At 44.6% G+C, this 13,199-nt stretch overlaps 2 protein-coding genes across 2 annotated transcripts; one reads left to right on the forward strand and one right to left on the reverse strand.

The window, feature by feature from the left end:
- Positions 1-366: 366 nt before the first annotated feature.
- On the forward strand, positions 367-9,806 carry LOC100280424 (uncharacterized). The gene is made up of 12 exons (NM_001361079.1): positions 367-615; positions 2,364-2,468; positions 6,098-6,184; positions 6,442-6,495; positions 6,570-6,715; positions 6,826-6,979; positions 7,059-7,196; positions 7,427-7,498; positions 7,580-7,653; positions 7,742-7,883; positions 8,733-8,811; positions 9,500-9,806. Exons 1-12 carry the CDS (start codon positions 445-447, stop codon positions 9,595-9,597), a joined length of 1,320 nt encoding a protein of 439 aa, NP_001348008.1. The 5' UTR covers positions 367-444; the 3' UTR covers positions 9,598-9,806.
- Positions 9,807-10,737: 931 nt separating this feature from the next.
- Positions 10,738-11,554, reverse strand: LOC100277374 (uncharacterized). Its single transcript, NM_001150954.2, has one exon. The coding sequence runs from the start codon at positions 11,392-11,394 to the stop codon at positions 10,903-10,905; it is 492 nt and encodes a 163-aa protein (NP_001144426.2). The 5' UTR covers positions 11,395-11,554; the 3' UTR covers positions 10,738-10,902.
- Between the last annotated feature and the right edge of the window lie 1,645 nt (positions 11,555-13,199).

A 13,199-nucleotide genomic window follows, 5' to 3' on the forward strand; every position in this document is an offset into this window, starting at 1 on the left:
GGGGCAAAGAATCCTTCTAGACGTTTCGATATATTCGTGAAAACTAACCCTTCACGAGGACGGGTTGATAAAGATAAACGATGACCATATTATCCTCATATAAATAAATTATTGTGACCTTATAGTTTAAAGGTAGGAAAAATATTTTTATATGAATTATGAAGATGTGGAGCTAAACATGGAAAAATTGTCCAATACAGATTATTCTCTTGGGTAGTACAGTTTCACGCCATTTCTACAAACGATTGAAATCAGCTTGACTCTTACATGTGGACAACCGGTAGACCCTGACACCGTGAGTTTAATAAAACCACATTTCTATGACAACCATCTTAATAAAAAAAAAACCCCACCGAAGCCGAAAAAGAAAAATCCTCGCCGACGTTCCTCACCACGGCGACGGCCACCGCGACCTCGGCCCCGACGTTGCCTACGGCAGCCACCATGTCGGCGAGCTCCGTTGTCCCCACGCTGCTGCCAGATGAGCGGCCCGACATCCTCTCACTGCTCGACGCCGCCGCCCGCCCGCTCGCCGACGTCGTCGCCGACTTCCTTGCTCGGTTCCCCCGCGAGCGCCGCCTCCGTGTCTGCGGCGCCCTCTGCTTCCTCCTCGAGGCAAGCTACGCCACGCCGCGCCTTTCCCTCTTTCCCGCTTGCTGAGCCTCCCTCCAGCTTTTCTCTTGCTTGTTTTCCTTTCGTCAGGATTGGGCGGGGGCTTTGGCGGCGGGACACGGATCGGGGGTTAGCTTGAGTTGGTTGGGTTAGGGTTTGTGCTAGCTATTGAGATTCGGTGGGTTTTGCTTTCTTGCGGCGGCTGGGGGCACTGCTTTAGCCGGGGTCGACGCGCGAATCGGGATGAGTTACGCTACTGCATCTTTGCGATTTCACTTTCTGATCGCGGTTTAGGCTTCGGATGGAGTGTTGGATGGTTTGATCGAGCTGATATTTGTGGGTTGTTGGAGATCATTGACTCGCCATCTTTCGGTTTTGCTGGGGGCGCCTTCTGGTTTTTGAATCTTTTGACCTGGAATGGATCGCTGGACATGTAGATTTAGGACTATTTATTCGGTCTTTCCTAGTTTGAGGCTAAGTTTCTTCGTTTTTCTGTGTGGCTTCGTGGGGTTAGCTCGATCATTTTTGTTTGGATTTGTACTCGTTGGGAATTTCATACGATTCTTGACCTTTTCCTCTGCTCTTCGTCACTGAGGTTTGGGGTTGTAGTTCATGGTAAACTCAAACCGAACTTCAGCAATGCGTGATTTATCACTTGTAGGATACCGTCAGGTCAAAAAATGTATAGAACTTGATCAAACTCTTTTTCCATAGTCTCATGTAGCACAATGAGCATTCCTTCCTAGCTTAGTTACATCAATAGTGTGAGCAAGAGGACGCATAACAGTTCTGGACTTGAGGATTCACTTGTTTGTTAGTATTGATTAAATGGATCGTCACCTTATTGAACGTGCTTCTATTGGTTCATGCAACCTGAAAGCAGAATCTATATAATTTTCTTATTTCTTGTAGTAAATAGTACCAAACTGCTGGTGTAAGTATGGCCTATTTCAGTTTGATCTATCACCGTCTGGTTATAGAATTAAGGAAAGACTAGCATATTTGGTTCACGTGTCATTTTTTTTAAGAATAATGTGCAACCTTGGTAGTCCATGAAGAGCAATTTGAAGTTTACACATAGGATTTGACTTTGTTCTTTAATTGTACCATTTTAAAGGAACATTTAATCGATTGTTTTCATCTCCTATAACGGTGAATCATGGGTCGTGTTCAGTTCTTTTATGCCCCTTTGCAAAAAAAAGGCTTGCAACTTGATTGTTGTTCTCTTCCAAGGCTCAATAGTTTTGAGAGGAATCAATTTTCCTTACAGAACATGTCAAATTTCTCCATGCACCATGCCACGACAAAAAAACATTTAGGGGTGAAATGAAGAATAGACTGAATAGTGCAGTTAGAGTTGTGTCGATGTTCCACTAATTGATTTCATGCTATAGCTGATTTAGTGGGTTACAACAGTGCTGAAAATGTTGGGCAGTTTAGTGCTACAGAACCTTTCATGTACTGATAATCGCCCATGTTTGGTCTGCTGTCCTGCAGGAGACAATGCACTGCACTATTGATTTCTGAACCAAATTATGCTGTGACAGTAGTAGTTGGTGTTATCACGTGCATTCTCCTTAATAACATCATATCTGCACCTCACATTCGCAAATTTTTAGGGATACTATTTACCTACCGTCAGTTCATTTTGTAAGTTGGGTCTGCTCTGTTCACTTTAAGGTTCTAGATCCATATTTGCTTTCACTGGAATAGTGCTACAAATCTGATATATCATGTCGCCCTTCGATTAGGACAAGATGATGCTCCATCCTACTGGCCGGTTAATTGCATTTGCAATTCTTCATCAGAGTTATTCGCCGCAGACAGCAAATCCATATATTCCTATATTGTTAAATGTAAGTGGTAAACCTTGTCAATTCTGTGATTTTGTTTATGATGGAAGGATTAACATTTTCTCTATTTAGCGTAGTAAAAAAAACTAATGCGCAAAATTGCAATATTCTTCCATATGTTTCATGCTTGACTCGACTGGACTATATTTTACATTTCCCCAACTCCCACATCTATGGCACTGGTACCAAACACATATCTGGATTGCTAGTATTCACTTCAGTTTTTAATCTAGTACTGAAGTTTGCGTGTGAGGGCATTCTTCTTTCAGGAGATACTTATGCAGATCAAAAGTTTAGTGGTCTACATTATTCTGATGGGGAATCGGTCTGCTGAAAATTTCTGTGTTTTATTGTACATCGTCTTTCTTCTACAAAACCTCAGCTCCCATTTGGCCAAGATTCGCCTCTATGTTCTAGTAGCATATATAAGCTGGATCCTTGCATTCTGTGCTACCCACTTGACAATCTAGAGCCACACAGTGGGTTTCTTATTTTATGTTGACCTCCAAGCTCTATCACTGGAATCTGTTTTTGTTATTGTAAACTTAGGGTCTTATTGGATTCATGCTTTAGCTGAACCAAACAACTAGACCTTGGAGCCTTGTATATTAGGTCTTTAGAGCATCTCCAACAATGCCTCAAACTAGTGCCTCAAATTGAAATATGGGGCTCTACACAGGAAAAACGACTCCAACAGTGCCCTATTTCATAAATTTTTGTCAAAAAACTATAGGGCACCCTCTCAAGTGACTCAAATATACTACACCGTAGTGGGCTGCCCTATAATCTAGATTTGGGGCTTTACTGTTGGAGCGAGGTGTTTTGTTGGTGCCCTAAATTCTATAAAATATACTTATTTTCAAATTATAGGGCATTTTTATAGGTCACGTTGTTGGAGATGCTCTTATAGGAATAGCATAAATAATTGTTTTTTTATCTAACCATTTTTTAAACCAATTGGATCAGTGATCAATCAATTTTGCCTCTATTATATTTCTTGAATTGTAGCAGCAATTTCTTAGTGCCATTATTTTCTTGTAAAGATTAAATAAGGTGTCAGGGCCTAAGGGGGCCCATGGAGGGGCTGCGGTAGCAACAGACATGGGCCCTCCAAGGGAGATTAGATAAGGATAGTTAGAGATAAGAATAGAAGATTAGTTGAGATTATTTAGAAGATTAGTTGAGATTATCTAGGAAGGTTATCAGTTAGTTTGTTGAGAGTTTTTAGGAGAGTTTTAAGGAGATAAGGATCTCTAGCTAGATAGGGGCGGCCAACTGGCCTATTTATGTAATCAATGGATGAGAAATAAAGTAGGCAAGAATTAGAAGGGAGAAACCCTCCTCTTGCTCGGCCGTGGGCAGAGGCCCTCGGCCGACGTTCCTGCCCATCGATACCCCTCTCCAATCCCTCACCGATCTAGCGACCATAACATCTGGTATCGGAGAGGGGTATCGATGGGCAGGAACGTCGGCCGAGGGCCTCTGCCCACGGCCGAGCAAGAGGAGGGTTTCTCCCTTCTAATTCTTGCCTACTTTATTTCTCATCCATTGATTACATAAATAGGCCAGTTGGCCGCCCTATCTAGCTAGAGATCCTTATCTCCTTAAAACTCTCCTAAAAACTCTCAACAAACTAACTGATAACCTTCCTAGATAATCTCAACTAATCTTCTAAATAATCTCAACTAATCTTCTATTCTTATCTCTAACTATCCTTATCTAATCTCCCTTGGAGGGCCCATGTCTGTTGCTACCGCAGCCCCTCCATGGGCCCCCTTAGGCCCTGACACTACACCCCTCCTGGACAAGCAGCTCGTCCTCGAGCTGCAGCATGACGGGTGCTCAAAGACCGAGTCTACTTGACCCAAAACTAGACACCTAGAAGACAAGCCTTTTACATCTCGGCTTATCTTATTATTCCGAATCTGATTTTTTTGACCCCATAAGAAAAGGCGGACACCCTCCGCGCATTGGACTTGCACGTGTGCAGCCACCTGGATCCCATGGACGCCATCTAGACGAAAGGGGAGCACATGGACGGGCACCTGGAATAGGTCGCAACAATAACCAGCGGAGGCGCCCTCGTGGCGGCCGGTAGCGGAATGTGGTAGCGCTAAATAGTGCGCCCTTGCCGATGACGAGGGGAGTGCCTTCCTTACCGCCGTTGCCGTAGAGTTGAAGTTCGTCGCCCGCGGGACACGTAACATGCTCGCACTTGGAGATAGCGGCCCGGAGCCGTTGCTGATGGCCGTCCGACAGGGTGAGGTCGCGCCCCCGTGTGCCGAGGTCAACCGTCACCAAGGCTGCCTCGAGCATCTGTCGGCGCATCTCCCGCACTCTCCGTCGTGCAAGGAAGCCACGAGCAGCAGCTTGTATGCCCACAGCCGCCGACGTCTGGAGCTGTGCGGACAACGCCAGCTGGTGCTGCTCATGTTGCACTGCTACCTTGATTTGCAGTAGCCCTTGCTCAACCTTCTGGAGCGTGGCTTGCATCTTTGCGAGATCAGCCCTTATGTTGGTCCACAAGTCTCCCATCGATGGAGCTGATGATTGCTGAGCCGTGGCTGCCCCTAGTGGCGTCGCCCATGGGGACGGAGACGCCGTCAACGAAGATGATGTGATGAAATTTGGCGTTGTCCGTGGAGATGGGCACGCCGGCGTCCAGGATGTGGTGACAAAATTGGCAGGCGATGCTGCCCATGGAGATGGGGACACCGGTTGCCAGGATGGCGTGACGAAGGTGGCATACGGCGCAGCCCATGGAGATGAGGACGTTAGTTGCCAGGACGGCGTGACGAAGGTGACATGCGGCGCGGTCCATGGAGATGGGGACGCCGGTTGCCAGGATGACGCCGCGAAATTGGCAGCAGAAGCCATGGGATCAGATCGAAACCCAAGCTAGCCGATACCAGATGTTATGGTCGCTAGATCGGTGAGGGATTGGAGAGGGGTATCGATGGGCAGGAACGTCGGCCGAGGGCCTCTGCCCACGGCCGAGCAAGAGGAGGGTTTCTCCCTTCTAATTCTTGCCTACTTTATTTCTCATCCATTGATTACATAAATAGGCCAGTTGGCCGCCCCTATCTAGCTAGAGATCCTTATCTCCTTAAAACTCTCCTAAAAACTCTCAACAAACTAACTGATAACCTTCCTAGATAATCTCAACTAATCTTCTAAATAATCTCAACTAATCTTTTATTCTTATCTCTAACTATCCTTATCTAATCTCCCTTGGAGGGCCCATGTCTGTTGCTACCGCAGCCCCTCCATGGGCCCCCTTAGGCCCTGACATAAGGCCAGTTCACATTTTGGATGGATTTCTATATTCAAATTAATCATGTATTCCTCAATTACTGCTCATCGTTTGGTTCCATGTTTGAGAGCCTGTTTGTAGCTTTGATTAATACTTATTTATACCATCTGAGTCCTTATCCCTTTCAACTGTGGTTATAGTCGCGCAGAAACATAACTCATTACTTTCTTTCATCATTTAGCATCACACTGAAAAATCGAATATTGCAACATTTTTTGCTACTTCTCTATGGTTCTTGAGATCTAATTATTGCAATGTCTTCTGGGTGGACTAAATATTTTTCATGCTTGATGCGTTGGTTTCATGTGTTGATCTACAGGCAGCCTGTGATGAAACGTCAGAGAAATCAGAACGGGCGTTTGTCCAACTATTATTGACTTCATCTAGTGGAAATAGTAATAACGAGGTCTTTTCTCTTTCTTTGAATTCTAAACATGAGTCAACATATAGTGGGGCATAGAATGACAATTTCATAGGGATTATGCTCTCCTTTCCTATGCTGACATGCATCTATTGATTAAGGGTCATTAGGTATCCCTACTGTGAAAGTTTATATAATATGCAATCAATAGCTTGGACATTGTTTTTTCATTTATTGATTCTGAGGAAGGAATCTGCAAAATGTGTATTTAGCTAATTTCTGTAGTGATTTTTGTTTCTCAGGTCCTGAATCAGTCTGCCCTTGATTACATAAATGGATCTGTTTCAGCATCTCAGGTGGGCTTTTGATTAGGTAAACATTTTTTGTTTTGGTCGAGTATGATTATTTATGTGCTCATCTATTTGTATAGGTCTTTTTGCCTCGGGAACAACTTGAGAAGCAATACTGCAGTACTGGTGTACATTCCTCGCCTCAGACTAGTAGTTTCACAGCTCCTGCAGTTAGAAGTGCTATACCAGATCCAGACGTCCGTCAAAGTTGTGCAAATTCATCAGAGTATGTAGGCTCATGTACAGCCCCTTATCTAAATTGATATTTCTTGTGAGGTCCTTGGAGTTCATTTGTCCATTTTCTTTCCTTTATTTATTGCTTCCTAACCTTATAAGGTCTTCGATATCACCACCTGGAAGCAAACAGAAATCTGCGTCTGATGATAGAGATACTACTATTTCTGTTTTACTCGAAGACATACCAGGGGGGAGGTTGGGTCCGCAATGGATTCGGCCCACACCCCCAAGACTTCCTTTATTTGATGGGGAGGTAAAATTACTCAGTCAGAAGTTGCATTTTAATGCCAGTTTTCTTTCTAAATATAACTTCTATTGTAATCAACATACAGCTACAATGGCTGAACCCTGACAATAACCACGAGCTATTATGGGATTATAGCATGTGTGCTGACACGAATCGAGGGGCTGCTATCCGAGATTTGATTGCAAGAGCCTTAAAAGGTCCACTTGCACCTATTCAACAGGAGGTTCACTGCTACATTCTAATATTTCTTCAAGATCATGATGACTATTTTTATCAAATTGCTTGTTCCTATGACTAGGATTTCTTTTCCTCTTGTTTCCTTATGATAATTTTATAGCCACATTGCTGGATAAATTTATGGCACCTAGGTTTTATCTCCCCTTTTTCCTGACATTCATTGGTACATAAGAGGTTCCAATGATACATGCCTAATTTGTTCACAGTTTCTTGCAGCAAGTCGTAGTAGAACTGGCAAAGGATCCTAAACTGGTTTATTATTGTGGGATGACTCCACAGAAGCTTCCTGTATGTGTATTCTACGAATGCTGAGTCTCACATATATAATGCCATTTGATCTTGGAGTTCTGAATCTGTGCATGGTTTCAGGATCTTGTTGAACACAACCCACTCATTGCTGTTGAGGTTCTTTCAAAGCTAATTCACTCTCCTGACATTTCTGGGTGTGTCTCTGCTCTTGGTTCCATGTTCTATTATCATATATGCAGCCTTCTTCCTGCCCTTTATTTGATCGATGATCCTTTTTTGTAGTTACTTTGATGTTCTTGTGCACATGGAAATGAGCTTGCATTCTATGGAAGTTGTGAACAGACTCACTACTGCCGTTGACCTTCCAACAGAATTTGTCCATGAGTACATCACAAATTGTATCCAATCATGTCAAAACATAAAGGTTTGTTCTTTGTTTGATTCATTTTTATTGAAGTTTTTTTCAAAGCCTCTCATCTGGGTATAGCTGTAGCATCTGTTCATGCATGAATGCACGTCCATGCTACCCACACATCGTGCACAACTAGACCTACAACTAAATACAGATCAGTAGACCACGTCCTTCCAGAGATCAGCACTTCAGCAGGACCACCCATGGTTCCGTGGGCGATGGGCAAGTGTTGCAATCCCTTTTTTGACTCCACACGAGAGAGGCTGCTAACATTATTGGGAGCAAGCCCAGCGATAGATGCGAAAGCGATTCCTGGGAAACATTATTGGGAGCAAGCCCGGCGAGAGATGCGAAAGCGATTCCTGGGAATCGAACTCGTGCTGGTAGTGTGCACACTGGCAATGCTAGCCAGCACTAGCTCAGTTCATTTTGATTGAAGTTGATCAAGAAGTATTCTTCACCATCTTTGTGTAATATCACGAAGTTAATAGTTAAATAATTTGGGTTTTAATCATGGTTTTTAAAGCGGGACAAGGCGTTGGACCACCGCCTGGACGCCTAGGCGAGGTAGGCAGGCAAGGCGCCTAGGCGTTGGACCTCCGCCTGGACGCCTTAAGAACAGTGGTTTTAATATATTGTAATTAGCAAATGTTTTCTAGCAGGGAATCTTAATCTTGACTGTGTTCTCTATGGGAATGGATCACTAGTGTCCCTCTAGTTTATAGAATGTTGTGCACTTGTGCTTCACTCCTTTAATTTCCACGCCTTGTGTTTTGTTTATCGGTTATTTTGAGACACCGCGTGTTAATGTGCAGTATACTGATAAATGTTTATTTGAATGATAATTATTTTTTTGTGCAGGATAAATACATGCAAAACAGACTTGTGAGACTAGTTTGTGTTTTTCTGCAGAGTCTTATCCGAAACAAGATTATAAACGGTGAGTCACTCATGCTTAGCGAAGGTCTGCTTTGCATACCATTGCTGAAGTCTATAGCAAACTTCTGCCATCTCAATCGGAAATAATTAGCTGTAAAAGATTAGAGTTCCATATTCCTGCTTTCTGACTCGAGTGTAATATCCAATTGTACACCTTGACTTTAATACTTTGTAGGCTCAAGTGTAATTCTACAAAGTTTCATATTCTTGATTTCTGCCATCTCAATTTTATTGTTTGCTCACTTCTGTAGGCTAGATGCTTATTACTTATCTTGCATTTCATTCCCTGCTGCATTTTTGCTTGGATATATTGCAACGCCTATTTCTATAGTCTGAAAAATTCAGACAACATAGTCTCTCAGGTCTGGAGGTGCTGTTTGACAATAACCATGGATGTGTTATGTATTTATATGTATAACTGATCTTGTAGTTTCCGGCTAATATAATAATCACACATGTAGACATTGTTATTCATAGAAAAGTCATTGTCTTGTGTGCAATACAATACCATTGATAGCTGCCCTGATGCAATTTGAATATCAAGAAGTTAATTGTTTTGTTTTCTAGTTTCCTTGTTTTCTTGTAGGCTTGTAAAATGTTGAAATGCTAGTCCACAAGTTAGGGTTTTCCCTCTCTTTTCCGAGTGGACAAGGCAGATAATCCTGTGCATTTTTTTTATTTGGGTGCAGTTCAAGACCTTTTCATCGAGGTACAAGCGTTCTGTATTGAATTTTCACGGATAAGGGAAGCAGCTGGTTTGTTCCGGCTACTCAAGTCGTTGGAGTGAAAGAATTCGTGTGTTTTTTACTTGCCGTCTCTGTACCATACTGCATCGTGTATGTTTCTACTTACATTCTCTGGACCATACTGCATCTTTTTTCCCCCTAATCTATGTACATCTTCATTGTCATGGTTAAGTCAGATGCCTCAAGGGCATTGGATGCGAGGATCATGTGTTGTATTGAAAATTTTCCATGGAACCATTTTTGGAACTTTATGGGCTGATTGCTACTAAGATTTCGAGTTGTCAGGTTGTACCGACTTGGAAAGTTTGAAGTTTGCCTGTTCTGGTAGTTCTGTGGCCACTGCCCTTGAGGAGGGTGTTCCGGTGTGTTACGTGCATTGTCTTTGACTCGTTGCCCTTGAAAGAGTGGCCAAAACGAGTATAGCAAGAGCAGAATCTCAAATTGTTGGTGCTTAAGCTTGTACTGTGTAGGCTCATTTGTGCTTTGGTAGGCTCTTTGTTTTGTAACGTAAACAACGCTCCAATCTATTTGATTTACCGTTCTTGTCAAGTTACATCATGCTTGTCGGTCATTGTTGGTTATATATATGCAGACAAGATATCAAGAAACTCTATACGTTCAATTCCATATAGACAGACAGTACTGCTGGGATGCATGTCGTTTTTGACAGACGTGTGTGGATGGATTCCCGCATTGGATAAGTTCGTTACAACTTTGGGTTCTACGTTCAGCCAGCGAGCATTCTCCTTTCACAAATGCTGAGCTGCTCTGCATTGGTTCCATGGTCGGTATGGAGCGTTGACCGTGGTTTTTTAGATGGCAACCCGGGCGGATGATGACGTGGACATTGAAATTGTGTCTTCACGGACTGTTCAGCTCAGAGTTGCACCGGTGCGACCGACGTGGCCGTGGCCGTGGCGTCTGGTTTCGATAGACAATTCAAACACTTGAACACCAAATACCGCAAACTACTCAACAGCTAGCATCATGAATTGGTCTCATGTTCACAGATCAGGAAAAAGAAAGGATTCCTAGACACATGATGAGGGCTCCTTTGAATTGCAAGATTTTTTCCACTTCCTGGGTTGCGTTTTTTCTGTGAAAATAAACTGTTCTGTAAAAAATCTTATATGATTTTTCCGAAATTCCTACAAACCAACCCACCCAGGGCAACAAGATCACCGCAAATAACTTGCTCAAAGTCCGCGAAATAAACAAAAATTAAAGGACGAGGAAAAATAGCTAATCGCCGGCTCCGACTCGATCGATGCACAAGTGTATATATAGCCAGCTAAATCAGCAAGGCAGTCCTAATAATCACCGCCGGCTGAAGGCTGCGTCATGAGTCACGACGAGGCCGCCGCCTCGGCATCATAGCCGCGGCAGCGCGGGCTCTCGGCGAAGTCGTCGATCGGGAACGACGTGGCGACGGGGCCGATGTAGAAGCTGAGCGTCTCCCCGGCGCGGTCCACCTCGCCGACGCCGAGCCACAGGAACAGCACCTTCACGCTGATCCCCCGCAGCGCCGTGAGCGAGCCGGCGGCGACGGACCCGGACACGCGCGCCTCGTAGCGGACCAGCCACGTCCTCGCCAGCAGGAACTCGCAGGCCCGCGGGAAGTACACCTCGAAGGCGCCGTCCGCGCCGAGCTCGTACCCTGTCACGCCCGCCGGCAGGATGCCCCGCGGGAAGCCGTACCGCTCCAGCATCTCGTACGCCGTCGGCGACGTCTCGGTCGCGTTGCCGCCGCCTCCGGACGCCTCGGCGGCTGCTTCTTCTGCTACGGCCGTGGCCGCCAGCAGCAGGAGCAGCATGAGGGAGTAGTAGCTGCTGGCCATGGAGGAGCAGAGCAGAGCAAAGTAGGTGGGGGGACTGGCTCCTCCGATTATTCCGAGCTGGCTGCTAGTGTTTGCGCTTCGCTTACTTGTCCTTTGGAATCTGGAATGGCTTGGTGAGTTGCTATTGGATGGATCTATGTCGTGCTGTTCGGGTAGTGATGATTTTTTTTTCTTCTACGTACTATTTAATCTGTTCGTATTTTGACGGGGCGTATATTCCCTAATTAATTAGTTGAGGTTGATGTAATTGACCAATCATACAAGAGGTTGTACTTGTCACGTTGTGGCAGTTGGCTGGCCACTCGGGGGGTGTCGATTATCTTCTCATAAACTAACGCAGCCCACGGCGGTTGTCTTTGATTCGAGAGGGCCGCACAAAGAGCCCCCTTTAAGGTGGCTCGGTGGTTCATTTTCAGAATGAAACATAAAATTTTCTTTTAAATTAAAAATAACTCGTACTACCGAAATCCGGACCTTTGCCGAGTGTTAGGATCTTTGCCGAGTATTTTTTATCGGGCACTCGGCAAAGTCCTGCATTCGGTAACGTGCTCGTTTGTCGATTGCAGGACACTCGGTACAGAAATACACTCGGTAAAGAAGTCTTTGTCGAGAGCCGAACACTCGGCGAAGGCGTCGCTCGGCAAAGAGCCGTCAGCGGCCGTCTAAAGCTGACAGCCGTTAACCTTTGTCGAGGGTCAAGAGTTGGCACTCGGCAAAGACCTCTTTACCGAGTGCCTGTTTTGGGGCACTCGGCAAAGTATATTTTTATTTTTTTTTTATTTTTGTCAACCAAACTTTTTGTGGTATGTTCCTACACTATGTAAATCTATATGTATCATTTTGGGACAATTATAACAATGTTTTCAATAGCCAGTAGATTTAGTTCGTTTATTTGCCGATTGTCTAGTATAACACATGCAATCTCTTCTCTGTACAGGACCAATCCGGGGCAGCATCCAACAACCCTCATGGTTCGCCCAGCCCAACGTAGCACCAGTCCAACCGCCCACCTCAATGAGAGTTATGTTTTTAGTGTTTAGACTACAAAACTTATGTTGCATACTTATGTCAGAGCTTTAGACTTATGTGTTCATACTTCTGAACTTGTGTTGATACTTCTAAACTTGTGTTGATACTGTTTGTGTTGAGAACTTCTGGACTTATGTTTGTATATTAATGTTTATGTTGGATATTTATGTATGTGATGATATGTGATGTATATATGTGATATCTGTTAAATATCTTTTGTTTGTTTGCATGGAATAGGAAAAACAAATAAAAAAGGTGTGTACTGGTCACTTTGCCGAGTGTTGCCGAGTGTCAGGACCATAGCACTCAGCAAAAAACCAAGACCTGGGCACCGGTATAGGTTCTTTGCCGAGTGTAGTGGCTCTGGCACTCGGCAAAGAGGCACGCTTTGCCGAGTGCTATATAAAGCACTCGACAAAGAACCTGACATGGGGACCCGCTGACGGATTCTTTGCCGAGTGTTGGCCGATAGACACTCGGCAAAGGTAACTTCTTTGCCGAGTGTCACCTAGGACACTCGGCAAACACGCCGTCTCCGTCACCCCGGCGCCGTGACGGCGACTTTTCTTTGCCGAGTACTTCCTGGCACTCGGCAAAGTCTGTGCGAGTGCCCGAGAAAAAGTACTCGACAAAGAAGGCTTTGCCGATGTACTGTGTGTCGAGCCCGCTTTGCCGAGTGCGACACTCGGCAAAGCCTTTTGCCGAGTGTTTTTTAGGCTTTGCCGAGTGCTTCAGACACTCGGTAAAGCCGTCGATTCCGGTAATGACGATTTTAA

The sequence above is a fragment of the Zea mays genome, chromosome 3 (genome assembly GCF_902167145.1).
Source record: "Zea mays cultivar B73 chromosome 3, Zm-B73-REFERENCE-NAM-5.0, whole genome shotgun sequence".
Classification (NCBI taxonomy): domain Eukaryota; kingdom Viridiplantae; phylum Streptophyta; class Magnoliopsida; order Poales; family Poaceae; genus Zea; species Zea mays.

Coding starts and splice junctions, on each gene's coding strand:
- LOC100280424 (NM_001361079.1), top strand. CDS start 445: ATGTCGGCGAGCTCCGTTGTCCCCACGCTGCTGCCAGATGAGCGGCCC. Junction 2,469..6,097: donor ATATTCCTATATTGTTAAAT/GTAAGTGGTAAA, acceptor GTTGATCTACAG/GCAGCCTGTGATGAAACGTC. Junction 7,654..7,741: donor CACTCTCCTGACATTTCTGG/GTGTGTCTCTGC, acceptor CCTTTTTTGTAG/TTACTTTGATGTTCTTGTGC.
- LOC100277374 (NM_001150954.2), bottom strand. CDS start 11,394: ATGGCCAGCAGCTACTACTCCCTCATGCTGCTCCTGCTGCTGGCGGCC.